Consider the following 25,932-nt stretch of genomic DNA (forward strand, 5'->3'; position numbering starts at 1 on the left):
TCTGGGTGTCTTTGGGATGCAGGAAGAGCCAGGAAAACCAGTACAGACACATTGGGATGGTACAAACTTTGTGTTCTGCTCCCAAGCCCCAGCAACTGTAAGGCAGCATTCTGCTTATTTTTACTTCTAAATCATATAATCTTCTGCTGTTTCTAGAAAACTAATTTCCATGGGCAGCAACCCATTTCTTAAATGGACACTCTATTCTGCGTGCATGTGTTGAAGGGATAATTTTGAAATGATTGTCCCTTTATGGTCAGGATAGATGGTGGGACTTTGAGATAACCTTTAATTGATGCTCATCAGGATGGCACAATGGTGCAGCAGATAGTGCAACTGTCTTAAGATAACTGTGAATCAGGTTTCATCCTGATCTCTGATGCTGCTTATGTGGAGTGTGTGTTTTCCTGGTGATAATGTGGGCTTCACCCCAGGTACTTTGATTTCCTTTTACATTCCAAAGGTAGGCCAGCCGATGGGTTAATTGACCACTGTAAATTACATTTGTGATAGGAGAATTAGGGGCAAAGGAGTTGATGGCATATGAGGAAGAAAAAAGGTTACAGACAAATGTATGACAATGAAATGGACATGATTGCTTTCAGAGCTGGTATAACTCCTCTATATTTAAAAAAAAATTATAGCATGTGTATGCTGACTGTGGTGTTTGATCATGAACAGATTGGATAAGTGGAGCCCAGCACTGTGGAATTGTTGGTGATCAAATACAAGCATGACTTTACCATGCTTGGAAAAATGTAAATGAAGTAGTATAAGGGCCAAGGATGCTACCTTGAGGAATATGTGTGCAGATATTCTCAGGCAGCAATGATTATCGTCTAATTACTGTAATGAACCTCTTTTGTGCCTGGTGTGACTCCAGCTGCTATAGCGTTTTCTTCTCAGTACCTGGTGACTTATTTTTATTCAAGCTTTGTTGAATGCAGGTTTGATCATGAAGGCTTCTAGTCACTTTTTAAATTCCAATCCTATATTTAAATCTGTACCAAATCTTTGATTTCTAGAATTAGTTAAGTATTATTCTTGATTAGGTGTTGCTTAATGATGAAGAAGAGAGTGATAATTGGTCAAGTTACATTTATCTTTGGATTTTTGTGGTCAGACATACTTGGGCAACATTCCAAATTGTTGGCTAGATAATAACGTTAATGCTGTATTGGACAGCCTGCTTGGGATGAAGGGTCATTTAGTTCTTTACTAGTCGAGCCAAGATATTATCAAGCCACCTTTACTGTAAAAAGCAGTCTTTTGCAATCGTGAATAATTCGCCATATGAATAAGTTCTTAGCAGTGGATCTGTTTTCTATTTCTGATACTGTTGGAAAATATTCTTTCCACTAAAAATATTCGTATGTTCCAATAGAGAATCTAGTTTCTTTCTCATTCAATTGCATTTTTTTTTTCTAAAGTCATTACTTCAAAAATAACTTATTTCATCCTTTTAAATCTTAATAAATGGGATGGTTTTTTTCTTGTGTTTTCCATCTTCTCCCCTCCGTATCTCTTTCTGCCACTTGCTTTTTTTTCTACCTTGAAACCCTCCCCTTTGTAAACAAGATTACTTTATAATATGAAGTTTGGGAAGACCATTGTGGTTCATATAACTTTTCCTGGAGCCAGCACATTGGGACAACCTGAAGAAGGCATGGCAATGTTTCTACTTTTGAAGGAATCCAAGGAGATTTGGTATATAGTCAGATATTCAATCAAACTTCCACATTTGCACTGTGGAAAGCATAATGGCTGTTGTATCAATGTGATAGTACAGATCTATCACCAATGTACATAGTGTATATAGTTACTGTATCTAGACTGTGCTTACAGCGATTGGCTGAGAGCTAAGCCACGCCTATTGTCTGGGCCTTAAAGGGTTGTGTCCCTAGCCAGGTCGGATCATTCCGGACTGGTCGGCCACCTGTGAAGAGCTCCTGTCTTTTGCTAATAAAAGCCTTGGTTTGGATCAACAAGTCTTTGATTCTTTCGACGAGCTCTACAATCACAATCTGAGTTGGTAAGGCAAGTGCCCAGAACGCAGAAGGCAGCAAATGTGACGAGGTGCCTCACAGGCTCTGACCTCCCATCCGTTGCAAACAGCTATGTGAGGTGCTCCCTCAAGAAAGGAGCCAATATCATAAGAGATCCCCATTACCCTGGTCACAACCTCTTCTCCCTGCTACCTACACAGAAGGCACAGAAGCTTGAAAACCAGCACCTCTGAGCTCAAGAACAGTTTCCAACAGCGCATCGGCTTTTGAATCTCACCTTGGTCCACTAATCATGGACTGCTCTATTTTTGTCTGAATTTTTGCATCTCACTTATTTTGCACAAGGATTACTGTGAATATTTATTACCCATCTTGTGTATTTATAGTCTCTTTTAATTCATTTAAGTTTATGGCAGGAAAACCCTTGGTATCCCCCACCTATAGGGAATGGTAGATGCCAGATAAATAAATTTTTCAGTGATTGATGATTGCATGATTGGTGAACTAACAGCGAAGCATGCCAATTTTAAACGTCCATATTCTTTTAAATTTGTATTTCCACGATTTTTTTTGCTGGTGGCTTGAGGCTGCTGATTGCTTGAATTCCAGATAACAAGAGTTTTACTGTATTAGTTTTTTTGAGTATCTATTCAACTGGTGGAAGAAAAGTGTTGGGTTTGTGAGGTGCATGGCAGTAACAGCAGTGTAGTTTGTGTATGGTACAATTTTCTGCCAATTGCACCAATAGTAGAGGGAATGAATGTTTAAGATGATGGGTGAGATACTAATTAAGTGACATACATAATGTCAGGCTCTCTGAAAGTTGTTAGAACTGTGGTCATCTGGTCAAATTGATTTGCCTTGTAGATGGTTGGAAGGCTCTTGGACCAGTATTGATGAAAGATTCTGACCTAAAATGTTGACCATTCTTTCTCTCCCAATGATGCTGCTTGATCTGTTGAGCTTCTCCAGCAAAGTCTTTTAATGACTTGGCTACGTTTCCAAGGCAGTGGGAGGTTCCTCATTGAAGGGGTGTGTGTGATGGCATGAGCCATGTTCTCTATCCTCTGCAGTTTCTTGCGATCTTGAGCTGAGCAGTTCTAGTATCATGCCATCAAAGGTCATTTTCAATGATGTATGTGTAGTTGTTAAGGAATGTGGGTGATATGCCAAATTTTCTTAAGCATCTGAGGAAATTGAGGCAAAGGTACCTTACTTGGTTGGCCATTATGTCGATTATGGGTGGACCACGTCAAGTCACTGGATGTGGTATATTTTCTCTGAGGAATTTTAAAATTGTCTGCTATCTCCACCTTTCCTCTGGGATCCCAACTGGGGACTAAACTCCACTCCCTTTGCAGAAATCTATGACCAGCTCTTTGTTGTTGCTGACATTGTTGGAGAGGTTATCGGTCTGGCATCAAAACACAAGCCGGTGGTGTCACCTGCAAAGTTCAAGATGGTTAGTGTGGCGGTTGGCCATGCAATCATCATAAGTATACAAGAAGTCTAGAAGGGGCCTAATATTGTTGTAAATGTGCTGAACGTTTGTGCTGCGCATGCATTGTGCGGAATACAAAGCTTCTGCTTTGTTAGACCCAGAGAGAAATGACAGACTCCAGTATTTTCCAAAGAACGAACCCTTTTGTTTACAAGTGGAGAACTATTTATGGTATTTACAATGCCTTTGGTCCTGAGGGAACTCGCACGTGCCATCTCACACACGTGTGACTGGATTAATAGATTGATGGCTCAAGTCCCGAGAACCGACAGTGACGACAGTGGGGGTCCTCTGTTTAGGGCAGCCTAACAAATATGCAGCTTTGTGGGGCCCCAGTGTCAAGAATGATTGTGGAGGAAGTACTGTTATGAATCCTCACTGATTATAGCCTGCAGGATAGGAAGCTGTGGATCCGATTGCAGAGGGTGAGTGCTGATGGCAAGGTAGTGTAATTTGGAGATGAGCTTGTTTGGTGCTTTGGTGATGAGCTGTAGTAATTGAATAGTTATCTGATGAAGATGTCCTTAATGAATAGGTATTCCAGGGCTGAGTGTGGGGCTAGAAAGGTGGCATCTGCCATAGACCTGTTTCAGCAGTATGCAAGGTGGAGTGGAGGACAGTAGTTGCTAGTAGGCTGGAGATAATGTGAGCCATGACCAACCTCCTAAGCACATCACGATGGTTAATGTCAGAGCCACCTGCCTGTAGTCATGTTGGAAAATGTCTACATTCTTCTTCAGGCACTTGATTCATCGTGGCCTTGAAGCAGGAAGATACTTCAGCCTGTGAAGGAGATTGAAGATGTGTTTGGATACTCCCACTAGCTAGTCTGCACAGGCCCAGAGGATCTGTCCCATTGTTTTTCATGGGTTCACTGTCTGGAAAGCTGACTTGAGGTCTGTGACAATGACTGGATGCAGTTGTGCCTAATGATGAAGAGTTGTGTGCTGCTGGCTTTCTGCCTCAAGCTGCCAGAGAATTGGAGTTTTCCATGGGTTAGATTGGACTTACCAGGGCAATTTCCTCACTCTTTTGACAGATCACTATTGTAACTATACTTGAAGAGCTTGACTAGTGGGTCAGTCAGTAATGGAACAGAGAATAGTACTGGCCTCCAGCCCATGATGTAATCCTACTCCACGATCACTCTAGCCCTTCCCCATGTTTCAGGAGCGTCTGGAACATAATCTTAATTTCTGTAACTGGAATGTATTGTCCCACAGCCTTTACGGTGACCCAAGCTGCTTGATATTGCATTGATTTAATTGAATAGGCTGGAGAGTCCTTTGAGCCCTCTTGTGGAAGCCTGCATTTTTGTGGATGAGATGGGTTTGAAATGATCTGAGATTCTGATTCCACTGATCCGGTGGAGATACTTCGGAAGCAGATATTTTCTTCATTAGTGATATTGCGACAATGAATAGAGGGAAGGTGCATTTCCATATGGGCAAGCTTTTTCACAATTTTAAAAAGTTGCTATCTTAAACTGCTACACTTTTATATTTTAGTGTTCTTAATAGAAATCAGAATTTACCAAAACCCTTTTAGTGAACTTCTCTGGTGTTGTACTTCCGGATCATCATAACCTGGTCCACTGCAATGGTTTTGTGGCCTGCTGCAGGTGGGTGAATCATGAAAGAATTTTTTGGGTACTTTTTTTTCTTGTATATTCCTTTATTTTGTGTACTAATATGCAAAATATAATACACTAATTTTGTCAACTTTTCCCAACCATAAAGGTACACAGTGAGGCAACAATTAGCAACAATTCAGTATTAGCAAGAGAAAAAGAAGCAAAGGAGAGTCCTTTCGGAAACACTGAGTGTCTGTGGATTTGCCTCCTATTCGATCCATTGGCACCCAGTTTTGAACCTCTATGATCAGGAACCTTTTCAACTCCTGAGATCCTTTGGGAGCCCTTCTTGCTATCAGCACCCTCACAAATCTTTATTCCAATGCCTGGTTTCCACACACCAACCTCCGGCAGCAGCCCAGAGCCTGTGAAAGTCATTTGGCTGCCAGCCTTTAATCTCCAGTAGCCTGTGTGGATCCTTCAGCCACTGAGCCCCTCACTGGTTGCCTTCCCTGTAAATCCCTCTCCCTGCCTTTCCTTGGCGAGAGGTGTTCTCCTGCCTCTGGTGTCCTGCACTGGCTGATTAATCCCTAGAGCCCACAACTTTCGAGGTCCACTGCCCAGCATGGGTACTGCCATCTTGGGCATGAACCTCTGGTTTCTAAGATTATAAAAATAAACATCAGCTCCATTAACAGGCTGATTGAAGCTTGAATAGGGCTGACTGCATCAGGACTGGGCAGTAGGACACTGCGGGGGACCTCGGAGCCTCTGCTTGTCACTCTCTTAGGTCAACACCAGTGACTGCATTGCTACTTTCATTCCATCCATTTAATAATCACCCTTTTTAAAAAAATTTTTTATTTTTCACACTATAAACCATACTGACCAAAATACACACAGACATTTCCCTCTTGAATATACACAGTGTCATTTTCTCCCCTTTTCCCCCTCCCTTCCCTCCCTCCCCTCCTTCAACCCCCTCCCCATCCACTCAACGTTCAACATATATGATACATTAAACAATGTCATCACACAATGAAAATAAACAAGAAATTTGTGTCTTCTACTTTTACATACTGGGTCAGTTCATTTCGTCTTCTCCTTCTGTTATTTTAGGTGGTGGAGATCCGCGGTAGGACTTCTGTTGTGTTCCATGTACGGTTCCCAAATTTGTTCGAATACTGTGATGTTATTTCTTAAATTATGTTATTTTTTCCAATGGAATATTCATTTCTATGTACCATTGCTGTATTCTCAGGCTATCTTCTAATTTCCAGGTTGACATAATACATTTTTTTGCTACAGCTAAGGCTATCAAACAAAAATGGGAACCAGATCTAAACATAAAGATAAAGAATGAAACAAGGGAAAAACTATGCTCCGGAACTATGAGAAATACAATAAACACGAGGTTACGCATGATACGGTATAATTGGTTACACAGGCTATACACCACGCCCCAAAAGTATCAGACAGATGTTTTCGCTGTAAGAAGGAAAGGGAACAGTACATGCAATTTGGGCATGTGAGAAAGTGGAAAAGTTTTGGGAAGATCTAAACCAGGTATTAAATAAAATCACAAAAAGCAACATACCAAAAAATCCAGAGATCTTTCTTCTAAATAATATAAGAAGTAAAGAACTTGGACTCGATTTGGATGGAGCACCAAAAATAATCACCCTCTGGAAGCAGCTAAAGACGACTGGGCATTCGATACTCCACTAGTTGTGCAAGTAACCATGTTGGAAGCAGTTGTACCTTAACTGTCATAGCAAGCACGGGTAGGCATTATATTTACCCATGATGTTAATTAAAAGTACAACCTTAAAAAGTTTAACATTTGAAATAGTGCCGAGCTGCAGACTAATGATAGATTTTCCTCGAACATTTCCTCGGCTGCTTCAGATTTTTTTTGAAAATACAGTCCAATTTGATTAACATTAATTTGATGGTGTATGTCTGAACCTATTTAAATTCCTTTTGTTAGGCGAGCAGTGGAAGAGGCAGTGGAGCCCAAGCTGCAAGGAATAACAATTTATGTTGCTCAGGATTGTACGGGTGAGTGCTATGGTATAGTCATGAGAAAAGCTGACTGGGCATTTTGCCCAGTTCTGCCCAGCATCTGAAATTCATGATGCCAGGCAACATTTAAAGTCATTGAATTTAACTGGTTTAATTTACTGAGAGTCAGGCTCTTGCATTCTACAGGAACATAACTTTGATCCTTTTTGCTCAATATTGTCAGTTTGGAATGAAGATGGAGGTGATTGTAGTGGCATCATTATTCCTTAATAAATCATGTCATTGTTTTACTAAACCATAACTCTCATTTTCACAAAGTAAATACAGAAAATATTTGAGCTATACAATGAATAAAGCAGCATCTGTATTAGAAAGAAAAAATAGGTCAACATTTTGTATAGAAATAGTGTGAAGAGCTTCAAATGAGACAGAGTGAACAAGGGAATAAATGTAATAACACCTTTCACATAGAGTTGTTTTATTCATGTTGGTTTATGAATTTTTATACATTATCTCCATCTGAGAAAGATGTGTGAAGGGCTGTACACTTCAAAATATCAATTCATTTTGGAAATTAAAGACATAAGAAAGGAAATGACCCTGATTTTAAGAAATAAAACATGAAAGTCTGCAGACAGTTTTAAAAAAATAATGTGGGAGAAACTCAGCAGGTCAAACAGTGTACTTTATATAGCAAAGATAAAAGGCACTTTCAGGTGGACAATGTAAAGCCGCATGTCAAGGTAATATGCAGGTGTTTTGAGGCCACCAGAATGTGCAGGAGGCGCTCTTGAGGCGAGCTATGTAACCCTCCTCTGAGAGGGATAATCACCTCAGCTCGGTGGCTCTTCCAGCCACCTGAATGCAGCTGGCTGAAAGCAGATGTTAAAGGGTCAGGCTGCTGATCACAGCTGACACTGGGCAGGAGCCGGAGTGTGCTCAGAGTCTCATCTTGTGCAGCTGTGTCCTTCAGGTGGCCAGCGTTGCACGTAAATTTGACCTGCTGAGTTTCTCCAGTATTGTGTTTTCACTTTTATTTTAACCTTGATTTTAAACTCCTTGCAGGTGACCAAATGCAATTTCCTTGCATTTGGGTCACATTTGCAATTTACACTTAGTCTGAACTGTTTATTTATTTCAATGAATTCTGGAGTATGAAGTAATGTTATCTCTGAATTAGACCTATGGTTCCCACTTGCCTTTTCTAAGTAAAAAGATTAGGCATAAATTTCAGTTTGCATCACTTTGTGATCTTTTACCTCATGTATTTGTTGATTGATTAAACTTGGCTTGATCTCTTTAAAATTGTTGAGAAAATGTATTTTCATTTTAATGTTACAAATTTGAATGGAAATTGGTATGGGCTCTAATAGGTCACTGCATGTATTATGAGTTCATTTCACATTAATAATACATTCATTCTGTAACATTATAAACAAGAGTTTCTATCGTGTTCACATAATTCTTGCAATATATGAAAAATGGGACTTGCCCTCTGAATTTTGGCTTAAATTTGTCCAAGAGAAGATAAACATTTAATTCTGAGTATAAACGTTCTGTGTGGGATGAGTCCTCTCTCAACCCAAATTCAAGTTCAAAATCAGCTTTATTTTAAAATGGTAATGCAAAAATCTGTAGCCCTTCTTGGTTATCTAATTTTTAATACATGAAGATGTTTTGAAAAGCTCTTATCAGGTTGCAGAATTAATTAACGTCCATTTCGTAACAATGCCATTAGTTTAATGCTATTCTATTTTGCAACTAAGAGGATGTTATTTGTCCAATTTCTTTCTTCCTACGATGCTTGCAAGAGAATTGATCCTTGCCATGTCTAGGGGATGATGTTGTTGGGTGCCTTTTTATAATTAGGATTTGTAATTTGACAATTTTTGGAAGATTAAGTAATACTTTCACTTAGACTGAATATGATCTCTGAAATGAAATATATTTTAAATCACAAATGAGAACCATATTGAACTGAATATGGTCACAAAGCTATGGTTTTCAGTTTGCTAGAAAGAACAAAGAATATAGTTTCAAGATATTGGGGGATGTTGTTTTGATTTTTAAATTCATTATGGTTTAGATGTGAGAAACAGAAATTTGAAATTTTTGAAGAATAAAACATAATTAAAGTGTTGCACTATATTTTTCAGTTTATATTGGTGATGTATTGGAAAAACATTCACAAACTGTTGAACGTGGAAACCCAAATTCATCAGGCAGGAATGCAGTTGTTATCCTAATACCAGTGAGACTTGGAGGAGAGAAGATCAACCTTGAATACAAAGAGGTTGTAAAGGTGGTGGTGTTAAAACATTTTTCTATGATATCTGGATAATTGCGTGGTGCTTTGTTGCAACTTTTTTTTCTTGTTCTAATTTCAAATCCTTTCATTGGGAATTACAGACAATTTTTTTCTGAAATTATTACTGCAATAAGGCTCATTCATAACCAAAGTGGGAGCAGTGTAATCAGACAGTTTGCTTCTTTGGGCCAAATGGTGCATATGTATTTAAATTCATTGAGATCTAAATTTACTTAAGTTTTGATGTGTATTTTAGAGGTTGATGACTCAATAACATTGTAGTAATTTAAAATTGGACTGTGTAACAATTTTGATTGTGGAAAATTTTTTGATTTTGCTTCTAACTTGGGGGAGGGGTGGGACATTGTATTTTTTTCTTTTTGGACTGAATTAATGCTTTGGTCCACCTTCAGAATTTTGAATGATTCTTAATACTTTATCCAGATACTGTGCAGATTTTTGGCAAAGTATAATTCAAGTTGGGCTCAATTTTCCAATCCAATGCATAAAAATAAAGGGCAATGATAATTTAAATCTGGATAGGAGGGCATAGCAGTTAGCACGACACTATTACGATGCCACTGAGCTGGGTTCAAATCCAGAGCTGCCTGAAAAGAATTTGTACGTTCTCCCTGTGACCTGCATGGGTTTTCTCTGGGCACTTTGGTTTCCTCCCACTTTTCAAACATATACAGGGTTGGTAGGTTAATTGGGTACAATTAGGTGGCATGGATTTCATAGGCCAGAAGGGGGCTTCTGCAGTATTATATAGTTAATATTGAATTAAATTTGGACATACAGCACAGTAACAGGCCATTTCAACCCACAAGTCCATGCCATCCAGTTTACACTCAATTAATCTACACCCATTTTAAATGGTGTGAGGAAACTGGAGACCCCAGGAAAAACCCACAAAGACATGGGAAGAATGTACAAACTTCTTACAACCAGCACAGGATTCAAACCCCGGTCCCTATCACTGGTGCAGTAAAAGCGTCACACTAACTGCTATGCCATCTGTGCCACCCTGATTAAAATTGATTTTCTCTTTTTGATAACGACTGAATTGTGAGAACAGTAGTGTTTTGATGAAAACAGAATTGTGAAGGGTGAAGCAGTTGGAAGTTCAATGAATGTAAGCAAGCTACCTTAATCTTCCAGTTATTAGACAATTTGGATGCAATCATTTGAATAGTCTTTAGTCATTGTACAATGTTAACATGTCAAATTACAGAAGACTATCAAAACAAAGGATTCTTGAAAAGTTGCTTCTTAACATTCCCTGTTTTGGGTATTCTTGAACAGCTGGTGGAAACTATGGGTGTCGGGAGACTGTGCAAACTCAACATAGCACATAAGATAAGGATTGAATCCTATTTCTGGCACTGAGGCAACAGCTCTACTGGCTGTGCCACTATGCACCCTCCTCTACAGATTGAAATTAGTTGTATCATTACAGCATCATTGAATTATATTATCATGGAATGTTATTTTGGGGCTGTGTTAAAAGCCTCCTAAACCATGTAATAAATTACCTATGCCTATGGCCTTGAGTTTATCCACATGATGAGCTTTTATTGCACTTCACTTAACACATAAAAAGAGTGCTAACTAAGCATGCTTAACAGGCCAGGTAATAAATACCTTAAATGTTTCCAGAGTCAAGGCTGTTAAGTCATTTAAACAAAATGTTTTTATGCTCTTTATAGAGGCTTTTACAAATAAAAGGTAAAGTTAACAGTCAATTAAATGTTAGTGTATTTGATTATTAAACATTTTGGTTTGAAATCTTATAAAAACAAAACATAAGAGTCCAAGAAATAGGAGCAGGATTAGGTCATCTGACCTGCTCTGCTATTTAATAAGATTATGCCTGTTGACTAAGCTCCACCTATCTGCCTTTTCCCCATAACCCTTAATTCCCAAACTATAAAAAATTATTTCAACTGTCTTGAATATATTTAGTAAGGCAGCCTCTATTGCTCCATTGGGCAGAGAATTCCACATTCCCTATTCTCTGGGGGGGAAAAGTAGTCCCTTCTCCTCTCCATCCTAAATCTATTTCCCTGAATCTTGAGTTCAGAATATAAAAGCTCAATCCTGTTTTTTGACAGAAAATGTAGCAAGTAGTGCAGTTAATAAAGGACAACAGAAGTTGTCTGTGAGGTGAACCAACAGAACTGTTTAATAAAATACTTGCAGGAGTTTAAATAATTACAGTTGATACGCTATCACAATCGGCCGGCCTCTGAAGTCACACACCCCCCCCCCCCCCACCACCACCAGCCACTGGGAACTGCTGATCCTTCAGGAGTCTGCAACTACGAACATTGGTTTGATAATGGAGTGGTGCGATTTGCCACAAACCCCTCCCCCAACCCCAGAACCAGAGTTCGGAGGTGACATCGCAGTCTCGCCTATACAGCTAAAATGGGCCAATGGATGCCACATGTACCAGCTGTCCTAGGTTCACATGTGCTGGCTTAAGGCGATCTATCGAAACCATTTCTTGCCTGCCTCCAATGTCTATAACGAACATGGAACTGTCATTCCATGCCACCTTGAAAGGACCTTCATGTGGCTGTTGCAATGGCATCCTGTGGAGGAAAATATCAAGGCAGACCTTGATTTCAGGAAGAATGCATGAAGTCATAAATGCATGCCGGGTGGCCAAGATAGGCGCCAGTGTACCCACCTTCTCCCTTAAGCATGTGAGTACTGAAGTGGGAGATTCCTGCTGCCCACGTGCTGCTGGAATGAAATCCCCTGGGACCATGGGGGTGGGGGGGGGAGGCTCTGTAAACAAATTCTGTGGAGGATGTAGCTAGATCTTCCTTCGACACGGGACGGTTACCTAAAAATACCCAAGGCAGTTCATCTATCCAATCTAGTCCCTTAAGACATGCCATGAGAGCCGTTTTCATATGACTCTGACAATGTTTCATCAAGCCATTGGACTGGGGATGATGAGCCATCGACTGATGCAGTTACGTGCCCAGCAACTGTGCGATTGTGGACCATAACCTGGATGTAAACTGAGCTCATCTGTCAGAGGAGATATGCATGGGTAGTCCGAAACGTGCTATCTAATTGGTGATGAGGGCTCTCGTATAAGCTAAGGCAGAGGTGTCGGGGAGCAGGACAACTTCTGGCCATCTTGTGAACCCGTCTTACTATTGTGAGGAAGTGAGTAGCTCCCTTGGATGGGGGTGATGGGCCAACAACATCCACGTGGATGTGATCAAACCTGCGCTGCGTGGGTGTAAAAACCTGTGGCTTTCGTGTGGCACCAAACCTTTGTGTTCTGGCACTGGATGCATGTCCTTGCCCAAGCACCGACCTGTGTGCGCAGAGCACGCCACATGAATTTTCCCGCCTTGAACATTTTTGTCATCCTAATTAAAGGGTGAGCAAAACTGTGTATGGCATCAAACACCCGGCGTCATTGCACAGCAGGTACAATGGGCCTTGGTTGGCTGGTGGATACATCACCAAATAGGGAGGCATTTGCTGGAGCAAAACGTATGTCCTCCAATTTCAGTACCGATGTGGCAGTTCAATACACAGTCTTCATCTTTCTGCTGAGCTGCTGCCAAAGCCGTGTCGTCTGTATCTGGAACAGGCGAATGGAGGGAAGTGATGGTGGTGTGGGATAGTGTGTCTGTGACTAGATTGTTCTTCCCACCAATGTGTTTTATCGTAGCCATAAACTCTGAAATGTTGTGCTGACCATGGATCTGACATCTTGACAAAGGTGAAAGTCAATGGCTTGTGATCCGTGTAGACTGTGAACCATCTTCCCTGTAGGAAATGGTGAAAATACATGGCAAGGAGCTCCCTGTCAAAAGCACTGTACTTTTGCTCCAGTGGTCTCAAATGACGACTAATGAAAGCTAGGGGTTTCCAGATCCCATTGCTGAGCTGCTCCAGGACCCAGCCTACCACAGTGCCTGACGCATCCACCATCAGAACCGTTGGCATGGCAACCCTTGGGTGCACGAGCATAGTGGCTCTCACTAGCACTTCTTTGTCAGTCTCGAATGTGGCTGTGGCCTTTTCATTCCATTTCAGTTCCTTGGGATGTCCGTACAAGAATTTGCAAAGTGGCTGCATAACTTTGACTGCAGCTGGCATGAAACTATGGTAAAAGTTAGTCTTGTTAACAAACTCCTGAAGACCTCTAGTGTTAGAGGGTCTTGGAAATTTGTAACTGGCCTCAACCTTGGAAGGTAGTGGAACCGCTCCGTGCTGACTGATATGGTGGCTGAGGAAATCGATTGATGTGAGGCCAAACTAGCATTTGGCCAAGTTGATCGCTAACCCATGGTCATCTAGCCACTGACATAGTTGATGGAGATGGGCCCAGTGCTGCTACCGTGAGTGGCTAGCAATAAGGATGTTGTCCAAATAAACGAATACAAAATCCAGGCCCCAGGTAACTGTCCGTTAGGCATTGAAATGTCTGGGCCACGTTTTTTAAACCAAAAGGCATATGGAGGAATTCAAGTAGCCCAAACGAAGTAATCAAAGCAGTCTTAGGAATGTCATTAAGGTGAACTGGGATCTGAAGGTACCTGCGCATCAGGCTGATTTTGTAGAAAATCTTAGCGCCGGGAAGGATTTCAGAGCAATCCTGTATGTGGTGAATTGGATAGTGATCTGCCACAGTGATGGTGTTTAGACACAGATAGTTCCCACAAGGTCTCCACTCTCCAGACTCCTTGCATACCACATGCAGCGGTGATGCCCAAGTGCATTCTGAGCGGCGAACATTCCCCATTTCCTCTATGTGTTGGAATTAGTCTTTAGCCGATCACAATTTATCCGGAGGTAGCCTGTGAACTTGAGCATGCAGGGGATGTTCATGAGTCAGAATGTGGTGCTGTACTCAATGTTTTGGTTGGGCTGTTGAGAACTGCTGAGTAATAATGCTGGGGAATTCTGCTAGGATTCTAGAGTAATCATTGACTGAGAGCAACATCGAGACAAGGTGTGGGCAACGTTGTGGGTTGCAAGGCGAGGGACTCAAGGCTTTGAATTAACTAGGCAGTGGCCTTTGAAATCTACTAGAAGGGAGTGTGCTCTGTTACGGAGTCCAGAGGACCCCAAACACCAGCAGCAATAGATATGCACTAAAACACAGGGTTACTTAAACAAAAGTAGTTTTTCATTATATTTGAACAAAAAACAGAATTAAACTTTAACCTTCCTACTTAACCTTCCTACTTAACCTTCCTACTTAACCTTCCTACTTAACCTTCCTACTTAACCTTCCTACCTAACCTTCCTACCTAACCTTCCTACCTAACCTTCCTACCTAACCTTCCTACCTAACCTTCCTACCTAACCTTCCTACCTAACCTTCCTACCTAACCTTCCTACCTAACCTTCCTACCTAACCTTCCTACCTAACCTTCCTACCTAACCTTCCTACCTAACCTTCCTACCTAACCTTCCTACCTAACCTTCCTACCTAACCTTCCTACCTAACCTTCCTACCTAACCTTCCTACCTAACCTTCCTACCTAACCTTCCTACCTAACCTTCCTACCTAACCTTCCTACCTAACCTTCCTACCTAACCTTCCTACCTAACCTTCCTACCTAACCTTCCTACCTAACCTTCCTACCTAACCTTCCTACCTAACCTTCCTACCTAACCTTCCTACCTAACCTTCCTACCTAACCTTCCTACCTAACCTTCCTACCTAACCTTCCTACCTAACCTTCCTACCTAACCTTCCTACCTAACCTTCCTACCTAACCTTCCTACCTAACCTTCCTACCTAACCTTCCTACCTAACCTTCCTACCTAACCTTCCTACCTAACCTTCCTACCTAACCTTCCTACCTAACCTTCCTACCTAACCTTCCTACCTAACCTTCCTACCTAACCTTCCTACCTAACCTTCCTACCTAACCTTCCTACCTAACCTTCCTACCTAACCTTCCTACCTAACCTTCCTACCTAACCTTCCTACCTAACCTTCCTACCTAACCTTCCTACCTAACCTTCCTACCTAACCTTCCTACCTAACCTTCCTACCTAACCTTCCTACCTAACCTTCCTACCTAACCTTCCTACCTAACCTTCCTACCTAACCTTCCTACCTAACCTTCCTACCTAACCTTCCTACCTAACCTTCCTACCTAACCTTCCTACCTAACCTTCCTACCTAACCTTCCTACCTAACCTTCCTACCTAACCTTCCTACCTAACCTTCCTACCTAACCTTCCTACCTAACCTTCCTACCTAACCTTCCTACCTAACCTTCCTACCTAACCTTCCTACCTAACCTTCCTACCTAACCTTCCTACCTAACCTTCCTACCTAACCTTCCTACCTAACCTTCCTACCTAACCTTCCTACCTAACCTTCCTACCTAACCTTCCTACCTAACCTTCCTACCTAACCTTCCTACCTAACCTTCCTACCTAACCTTCCTACCTAACCTTCCTACCTAACCTTCCTACCTAACCTTCCTACCTAACCTTCCTACCTAACCTTCCTACCTAACCTTCCTACCTAACCTTCCTACCTAACCTTCCTACCTAACCTTCCTACCTAACCTTCCTACCTAACCTTCCTACCTAACCTTCCTACCTAACCTTCCTACCTAACCTTCCTACCTAACCTTCCTACCTAACCTTCCTACCTAACCTTCCTACCTAACCTTCCTACCTAACCTTCCTACCTAACCTTCCTACCTAACCTTCCTACCTAACCTTCCTACCTAACCTTCCTACCTAACCTTCCTACCTAACCTTCCTACCTAACCTTCCTACCTAACCTTCCTACCTAACCTTCCTACCTAACCTTCCTACCTAACCTTCCTACCTAACCTTCCTACCTAACCTTCCTACCTAACCTTCCTACCTAACCTTCCTACCTAACCTTCCTACCTAACCTTCCTACCTAACCTTCCTACCTAACCTTCCTACCTAACCTTCCTACCTAACCTTCCTACCTAACCTTCCTACCTAACCTTCCTACCTAACCTTCCTACCTAACCTTCCTACCTAACCTTCCTACCTAACCTTCCTACCTAACCTTCCTACCTAACCTTCCTACCTAACCTTCCTACCTAACCTTCCTACCTAACCTTCCTACCTAACCTTCCTACCTAACCTTCCTACCTAACCTTCCTACCTAACCTTCCTACCTAACCTTCCTACCTAACCTTCCTACCTAACCTTCCTACCTAACCTTCCTACCTAACCTTCCTACCTAACCTTCCTACCTAACCTTCCTACCTAACCTTCCTACCTAACCTTCCTACCTAACCTTCCTACCTAACCTTCCTACCTAACCTTCCTACCTAACCTTCCTACCTAACCTTCCTACCTAACCCACTTAATACCCCCCCTCCAATACTATGCGCAGGTGTGTGTAATGTATATTTAAGATTAGAAAAGTTCTTTGGATCACAGTCCAATCTCACTGGTTGTAGGCAATTCTTGCACTTGGCACATAAGTTAGTATTAATAAAGTTCACCAGTCTTTGGTGTTTAACAGGCAAATGGTTACCACTCAGGAGGGTTCGTGCTGGTTTTCAGAGAGAGATTCCTTTTCAATCATTCTTGCTGACGAAACTTGCCCCCTTCAGGGTTCTCCAGATGATCTTCTTTCTTTCAGGTCACCTTTCAGACCATCAGTCTTCTCCTTTGACCAGGCAGCCTTCCAAACTTTTCCAGCTTGACCTTCTGGAACTGATTTCTGCCTCTCCATTTCACACCCTCCCTCTCTGAGAGTCAAAACTGTTCTGTCTCTGCCTGCAAAAATCACATGCTCTCCTAGGCAAGCTGTATTCTGAAACTTTGCTGCTCTTCCTGCAAAAAGCACTCTGCAAAAGTCCTACAAATATTTTGTTTGTAAATGTGTGTGGGCAAGCTGCTCTAGCAATTCCTCCCAAGCCACCTCAAAATACTCTGTCACAGCTCACAACAAAAAACAGCTTCCAGGAGTGGCTGTGATACATCAGCAATGGTGAAGGACCAGCTGAACCATGACAAGCCGAAATTGAGTGGAATGGTTCATGACCAGTACGTTCTGATGCTGCTGTTGTTGGCAGCCATGAAAGGAGGGCTCTTTTTTTCCTGAATGTGTGTCTGGGCCAGAGGAGGGAAACGCACTAACCGCTGTTCCAATGTCGACCAAGAACCGATGGCCTGAGTGTGATCCCAGAAGAAAAGGAGGTTGTTCATGTGGCTGGCCATCACAACCATGGCCAGCCTTAGCATTTCCCAGATGCGTGCAGTGGGGAGTGGGGCGGCTGCGGCTCCCTATCTCTGATGGTAATAGCACCACTGCTCTCTGTCTGCGCTGCGTCTGGTTGAGTCTGGCACCACACCGGTATATGAATGGGCAGGGTTTGTGCCCTTTGCTGATGCACTGCTATGTGCCCAACTGAAAGTCTACCATGCTGCTTAACATGCCACAACTCATCAGTACAGTCTGCTACGCGACAGGGGTCGTTAAAGTCTTCATCTGCAAGCAGCAAATTGATGTCTTCTGACATTTGCTCAAGGGGAAAATGTTATTCTAAAAGCAAACCGTGCCAAAATCTTATTCATTAGCTTGGAAGGAGTGCAGTCACCCAGGCCATCCATAAGGAGAAGTTGTGTTGCCCTGTTGCATTGGGAAAGGCCAAAAAAAACATGTGAACAAGACTTTGATGGCTTCATACCTTTCGTTGGCTAGAGGCTGGCATTAGAAATCAACAATATGCCTCATGGTGTCTTCATTGTGTCAGTGGTAATCTGGCATAGGTGGAACTGAGGCTTGGCCTGCTCGAACCAGACCTGTGGCTGCGAGGTCCAAAATACTGGAAGTTTGAGCACAACAGCGTTTTGCGCATCCATAATGAGGTCCAAAATGTCGTTTGGACCGTTGGGGTGACCAATGCAGTGAGTGGTACAATGAATAAAGCACAACAGAAGTTGTCTGTGAGCTGAACCCACAGAACTATTTATTGGAATCTTCGCAGGAGTTGAAATAATTATATTTGGCACGTTATCACCTGACCTCAAGTCGTGCTCCTCCCAAACTTTTTTTGTGCCGCCCCCCCCCCCCCCCCTCCAGCCACCGGGAACTCCTGATCCTGCGAGGGCCTGCAACTATGGATGCCGGTTTGATAATGGAGTGGCGCGGTTCGCCACACCATCACTTTGAGGATTCAATGAGGAACAGACTCTCACTATGTTAATCAGGTTCCTAAATTAGTTAAGATCCTTCAGAAGGATAGAATTGGCCATAGTTGCACAAAAAAATTGACTGTGCAAATATCAGATGAGGGTATAATCAGGTGTCACCAAGGTGATTTTGTATAATTTCAGTCATTTAAAGCCAGGTATAACAGGTGTAATTGATAATGGATAGCATCCAGTATTCATACAATCAGGATCTTTGGGAGAGAAAATTGGAAGAGGGCAACTTGTTTCACTGCACCCTAATTTTTTGACAATCTTGTTGTTTCAGGCAATGTATGGTTGAAGATAACCGAAATTAAAATCGAGAGCCTATTATTTTGCTGTGACTGATTTTTGCAGTTCCCAACAATTATCTTTTTCTAGTTGTTAATAGTTTTATTTTAAACAGAATGCAAAATTGTCAAGAGAGGGAAGATCACTTTTTTCCAAATATTTCTCACCTTCGAAATGATATGTTTGGTAGCGTCAACATAGGGGGAAAAAAAACCCAATTCTCACACAATTCTCTTTTTCTTTAATAAGGGGATTTTAAGTCTTGAGTTTTGTGTCGGGATCATTGGTGGAAAACCGAAGCAGTCTTTCTACTTTTTAGGATTTCAAGGTATGTGTATTTTGTAACTGGCATTGATTTTTCTTCTGCAAATAATTAATAATGGTGCATTTTGCTTTTCTTATTTGATTGTGAACTGTAAGCGGTGAAGTATTGTCCATAAAACTGTCATCTTAGCTATGTATTTCGATATTTGTCATTTTCTCACCTGTTTGGATGATGATACTCTGTATAACAATTGCATTGAACAGGGCCTTGATTGCAATAGATTTTCCTCAGGCAATTAAAAGATTGTTCTGAAACTAAATTTGATCACAAAATATTATAATCAATTCTATTCACATGAAAACAGAAAATTTAATTTTGTTTTTGATACTGTGAACTAAAGAGATGTTTGTTTTTATTTGATGGCAAAATGTCATGCAAAAATTGTAACATTGAAATATCACAGTTATTTTATTTTCAAATACATGATTCAGTAAAAAGGTTATGGTTCAGTGCCTCTCCCAGAATGTAAAATGTTTAACATATAAAATCATTGATTAAATTAGAGCTAAATGTTAATTCCTATTAGTCTGCACTCATCTGCAAATTCATCCTTTTTAAAAGCTGACTGCCAAGCAAATATGTCCATCAACAGTTGCTTTAAATGTTCATTTAGTCCTCCCCTAATTGACTCCCCTAATTGATTAATCCTGATGTTTTTACCATAAATATTTGAAACCTGCCTTTTAAATCAATTGGATTAATACAGGAAAGTGGAGCTAACAAATAAGATTGAATCTAATTGAAAGACAGAGCAGATATGACGGATCCAATCGCCAACTCATACTATTTCTTACAAGCTTGCTCCATCCAGTTTCCTGAAGTCGATGATGTTTTTTTTCCCTGCAATCAAGGGAGAGATTGTTGTCCTGACACCATGCCAGCAGTTTTTCTCTCTCTCCTTGTACTCCATCTTGTATATCTTAAGAAAGCTAGCATAGTTGGAAAATATTTGAGATGTTTGCATGCAAAAGGTAAACATTTAAATTTCTTTTCATAAACTTGTATGGCTTTATACACTATATAATCATGTAGTCCATGACCATTGTTGCTCTTATCCACCAATCTCCACTTCTATTTCATGATTTCTTCTTTGTCCTGTTAGAACTTTCTGTATTTGGAAATAATTGTTCTCATTGCTTTTGCCTTATTATGATTTTTGTTGGTAACACCAGACTGAGTTGCAAGAGTTAATGGGAGCATTGATTTGAAGATTTGATCTGGCCCTTCATGTGAACCAAAAGCCACAAAGATGAACTCCTTGGATACCTTTGCTCCAATGGTTTCCCAATTGTCTTATATTCAGCCAGTAACTGAGTTGTGGAAGTGAGGAGGACTTCTGAATTAACAAGAATAGAGATTGACTGAGAGGGAGAAATCCATGCAGTCTGCTGACAACAAAGCAAGAACCTCTGTTTAATGTTGGATTATGAAAAGAGGTAAAAATTGGCCTGTATGGCATTGTAGTCAAAGTAACTCAATATTTGTTGATGAAACTTGCATATTAATTTTACCTGGTTGAATAAGGTAACATTGACAATTTGGATCTCTGGAATTCCCACAGAAAAAAATTAGCAGAAAATTACATAAAACTGGATTTTAAAAAAATTATAACAATAAATGTGGAATGTGAAATGTCATGCTAGTGGTTGATTTAATGTTACAATGCACGTTGAAAATTGAAGCCTTGGGTAGTGGTAGAATTTCTGTTTGGAATTTGAAAGAATACCAGCCCACACATTGAGTATGAAGGCTTTTGATAAGGTGTGAAATTAAATTCAATGAATTTAAAAAAAACTAGCCTTTTGTGCTCCATTATTAATAATATCAGGTGGCCCAGCAAAGCATTTTTTTTCAAACAATTGTATTACATCCAGCGAAGAATTAACTGCACTTATTTGCAACAATGTAGGTCAAATCAAGACAAGATGCCAATAATTCCAATGCAACCAACTTCTCTAGCTGAAGGTACAAATGTTGGTAAAGTTGGCTAATTAGGAAATTTTGAATGAGGCTCATTCTGAATTGCTACTGCCAATCAGTGTCCCAATCTCTTATCATTCTCTCTTACAAGAAATGTGCACACAAGTGGGCATAGTAGTGCACAAATGGGTGGACTTGTTCTTGAGTATTCTTTAACCAGAGTAAGTATGGTCAATAAACATCTGATAACTATATCAAGTAACTGTTTTCTTCTTGCTTCTTCCCTGCCCTGTCCCCAACCATCCCCTCCTATCTATCTGTGAGGCTGGTACACATCATTTAATAAAGGGCCCTAGTCAATCTGTTCATAATTTTGTGCAGTTCATTTGGGTCTTCCTCATGCTAAAGAAATCAAACCCTAGCCTTTCCCAACTTTAATGTCCAGTTTTCCAGTCTGGATGGCAACTCAACAGGCAATGGTTCATTTCACATGAACTGATGATTAGCACTTTGTACAATTCTCAAACTGTGACATAACAAGCATCATTTGTATACAAACAACAAGGATGGCAGAGCAGACTCGGTGGGCCAATTCTGCTCCTATACCTAGATCTTGTGATATATATTGTTTTACATAAAGTCTTTGATCTTGTATTGTCTTTGCGCTTTTTAGCTGTGTTATCAACGCAATGATCTGTGGACAACTGTTCCTCTGCATTTCTCAATATCCTCGCATGAATTGCGGAATCCCTCATTTTATTGCACTTCTCAAAATGGATGCCCTCTCATACTCTGGATTAAATTCTGTTCACTACTTCTTTACCCAACAGTTATCAAAATCCTCTTGAAATTGAATGATTTCCTCCACCCTGTCAACATCATGGTTAATTTTGTGTGGTTGTCAAACTCAATCTTTCATGCCAAATAAGTCTAAATCTATTAATATAAACAGAAAAATCAAAGGTCTGTGTAGTGAGCATTTTGTATTCCAATGGTTGTAGCTTTCCAGTCACAAAGTTGTCTAAAAATCATTACCCTCTGCTCCTGCTATGGAACCAGTCACTTCGATCTCATGATGTTTTACTCTTTTAACTAGTACCAGATGCGTTGGTGAAATCCATTAAGAATTCAAGTTTTATGCTTCTATTGACTCTTGCATGTTTCCTTGCTTTAATTTTTCTTTAATCTGTTTTTTTTAACCTTTTGGATACAGTAATTCCTTGGAATTCCAATAATTTACTCACTATTTAAGTTAAACAAACTAGATGATCCTTATTGAAACATTGTCAACAGCTTTCCAATTCTTCATCATTACTGTTGGCATGGATGATTGGGGGGAAAAAAGTGTGGTTCAGTGCCTCTAAGATTTCTTTCCTCACTTCCTCTAACAATCTCTGTAGTTCATGTGGTTCTGCCAATTTATCCACTTTCAAAAAGATTAAACTTCTCATGTATTACATTTATTCCATGCCAATGTTCCTCATACTTCCTGAATTACAACCTTGTCCTATATTATCCTTCTGCTTTATGTTGCATCTTTGGATTTTCCTTGATTGTACCTTCAAATTTGTTTTCTGATCTTTCTGTACATTTTTCTGTTTTTATTTTCACTCCGATGCTACCTAAAATCCCCAAAAGACCTCGAAGATTAAAACTTTCAGCATTTGACATGGTTTTCCAATATATGATTTATCCTATTCTCTTTGCTCCTTGTTCCTGATTTGGCAGTCCTTTTCTCCTTTTTGAGAACTTTGTTTACCCTGAATCTTTCAAATCATTTTTAATAACTCACCTTGCTTTGAAGATGTGTTGCAGTCAAGTAGTTGATTGCAGCTGTTTTTGTTACATCACTTCTCAGGCAGGTAAAGTTGGCTTTCCTCGAGTTTGGAAAATGTACTCTTGGTTTTTTTGGTTCTTATCTTTTTTCAGAACAATGCTGAATTTAACTGCATCATAATCACTTCCACGGCAGAGTTCTCACAGTATCTCTCTGGTCAGCCTCCTTAAAATTAAATCAGTCAAGAACTGAAGCACCATCCCACTTGCTGAGCTTGCTAAATACTGGCTAACAATGTGCATGATAGGAAACTGGTGCCCTTTATACCTTTCATACTAACAGTGTCCCATGTACCTGTGGTTATCTGGGTAATTAAAGTCCCACATTATCACTGCCCTAAGATTTTTGAATTAGTCAGAAATCTACATTTCTCTGTGCCTTGGAGTCTCAACAATGTGTTTGTCTTTTTTTAAAAAAAATGATCAGCACTAGGTAGCAAGCTGGATTTTTCCAATAGGAAATGATAGAAGGCTAATTTCTGCATAATTAATTCTTATATAATGAAAAATTCTTTTAGGAATATAGTCTCATTGGGGAGCCTGCATACAATTGTTGATGATCTAACATTAGAAACCCTTCCTGGAAATAGAAATATCCATTTATTTTCAGAGCAGGAAAATGGAGTGTTTTCTCTATAATTACATGGCCTACAGATGCTGAGTGTTAGGATGTGGAGATGGTGCACAATGATTCACTGACATTGGAATGGATAATCTTAAACGTTTCACCAGAGCTTTTAAAAAGGTGCAAAATAATGACTAGTTTGTAGATGGTAAATAAAAGGATCCTGTTCCCAAAAAGCAGATGATTTGAGGACTTGCCACTTTGGACATGGGTACAGGTAAGATTTGAGGAAAATCTTTTCTTTCTCAGAATGGTTATGATATGGAATTCATTGCTTTCGGGAACGATGGAAACGACCAATTGTGCCTTCAAAAGGGAATTGGTGCCTGAGGGGACATCCTATGCAGAAGACCAGGGAAAAGCAACTGAAAGGATGCTGTACAGAGTTTCAGATTCCGATTTATTGTCAGAGTACATGCATGACTTCACATACAACCCTGAGATCCTTTTCCTGTGGGTGAGACAGAATTACCACTTACTGGTAGTGCAAAAAAACTGCACACAATGTACACATATAAACAAACTGCAATACAGGGAGAATTTAAAAAATTAATAAAGTGTAAGAGTCCTTAAATGAGTCCTGATTGAGTTTGTTGTTGGGGAGTCTGGTGGTGGAGGGGGAGCAGCTGTTCCTGAACCTGGTGGTGCAAGTCTGTGGCACCTATACCTCTTTCCTGATGGCAGTAGCGAGAACAGAGCATGTGCTGGGTGGCGTGGATCCTTGATGATTGCTGCTGCTCTCCGATGGCAATGTTCCCTGTAGATGCTCTTGTTGGTGGGGAGGATTTTACCTGTGGGCTGTGTCCACTACCTTTTGCAGGGTTTTACACTCAGGGGTATTGGTGTCCCCCTACCAGACTGTGATGTAGCTGGTCAGCACACCTTCCACCACAGGTCTGTAGAAATTTGCCAGGGTTTCTGATGCCATACCAGATCTCCACAAATTCCTGAGGAAGTAGAGGAGCTGACGTGCTTTCTTCACATTGCCATTAGAGTGGTGGGTCCAGGAAAGATTTCTGAGATAATGACTCCCAAGAATTTAAATTTGCTCACCCTCTCCACGTCTAATTTACCCACACACCCCTACATCCCCCCCCCCCCACCCATGATTAGTTAGACCAACAGTTGGTGTAAAGACTGAGCAGAATAGCCTATTGTGTTGTAAACATTCTTTAATTCTCTTAATGGTGGTTTTGTTTATTTTTCAGTTACATTTATTAAAAGTTTGACAATGGATATATTTAATTGCACCTGATGAATCACTTGGCACAATCAATCTAACTGGTTCCAATGCCCCTTTCCTACACTCACCTGTTTATTTTTGCCAGTTGAAATGGCTGAGTTTCTTACTCTAATTGTAATTTATAGATTGCTTTCTCATCAAAATGTTCTGCATTTAATCTTTTGCACATTCACTCATTCCAGATTCATCCCCCTCCAGCCACCTTGCAGTTCAAGACTGGTTGGTGACTCTAAATGCAGAAATTGAGTTATTTTGATTTCAATCTTAAACATAAAATGTTGTGACTATTGCCTTTAATATTAATTGAGTCACTAGCCTCTACATTTACCACCTAAGACTGATGTTGGCCTTTCTTGACATCCCTGCATGTTTTTTAAAACACACATGCCCCACTTTTTGGTACTGCGCAGAACATGAAGACTTTTGAACTGGTTTTTCATTGTTTTTCAAATTTTTAATATTAAAATTTCTGTGTGAAAGAAAAGGTTTGCAATGCAGTCTTGTTGTAAAACAGACTTCAAGCAATAAACTGGAAGTTCATGTATTAGACATCATTTCACTCATTGAACATTTTAAAGGGATGTGTTTGGATGACGATTGTGAGTTTTTGAATTTATTTTCTTTTTTGTCCTTCAAGATGACAGTTTAATTTACATGGATCCTCATTACTGCCAATCATTTGTGGATGTCAGCATGGAGGATTTTCCCCTTGAGGTGAAGTTTTGTATCTGTAAAATGCTGATTTTTTTTTTTCCCTTTTGGCTATTAATGAAAATGGTTTGGTTTTATGCTTGGGACATTTTGAATCTAATGTAAACACATATCCACCTTAATCAAAATCTTTTAGTATAATATAGAAGTTGAAGGAGTTTTAAAGCTTTTGGTATTTCTCCTTTTTTTGGCAAATTTGTGAGATTATTCTTGCATGCCTGGCATTTATTTCAACTGTAGATGCACACAAGTCCAATGGAATGAAAAGTAAATTGAGATTCTACATTCATGTTCAAATTTCAGAAAAATCTGTACACTAAGTTTACAGATATTTTGAAACTTAATGGAGACTAACCATAGGTGGGTAGTTCATGCA

At 40.4% G+C, this 25,932-nt stretch overlaps 1 protein-coding gene across 7 annotated transcripts in view; it reads left to right on the top strand.

The window, feature by feature from the left end:
* Positions 1-25,932, top strand: part of atg4c (autophagy related 4C, cysteine peptidase) — a 92,188-nt gene that overhangs the window by 58,220 nt on the left and 8,036 nt on the right. For 6 of the 7 annotated variants that reach the window (XM_069938304.1, XM_069938305.1, XM_069938303.1 and 3 more), the window contains 4 exons: positions 7,071-7,141; positions 9,262-9,407; positions 19,146-19,224; positions 25,483-25,559. In XM_069938304.1, coding sequence (XP_069794405.1) covers positions 7,071-7,141; positions 9,262-9,407; positions 19,146-19,224; positions 25,483-25,559 — 373 coding nt within the window. The remainder of the gene's footprint in view (positions 1-7,070; positions 7,142-9,261; positions 9,408-19,145; positions 19,225-25,482; positions 25,560-25,932) is intronic. The other variant, XM_069938306.1, reaches the window with a different exon arrangement.

This window comes from Narcine bancroftii, chromosome 5 (genome assembly GCF_036971445.1).
Source record: "Narcine bancroftii isolate sNarBan1 chromosome 5, sNarBan1.hap1, whole genome shotgun sequence".
In the NCBI taxonomy this organism is placed as follows: domain Eukaryota; kingdom Metazoa; phylum Chordata; class Chondrichthyes; order Torpediniformes; family Narcinidae; genus Narcine; species Narcine bancroftii.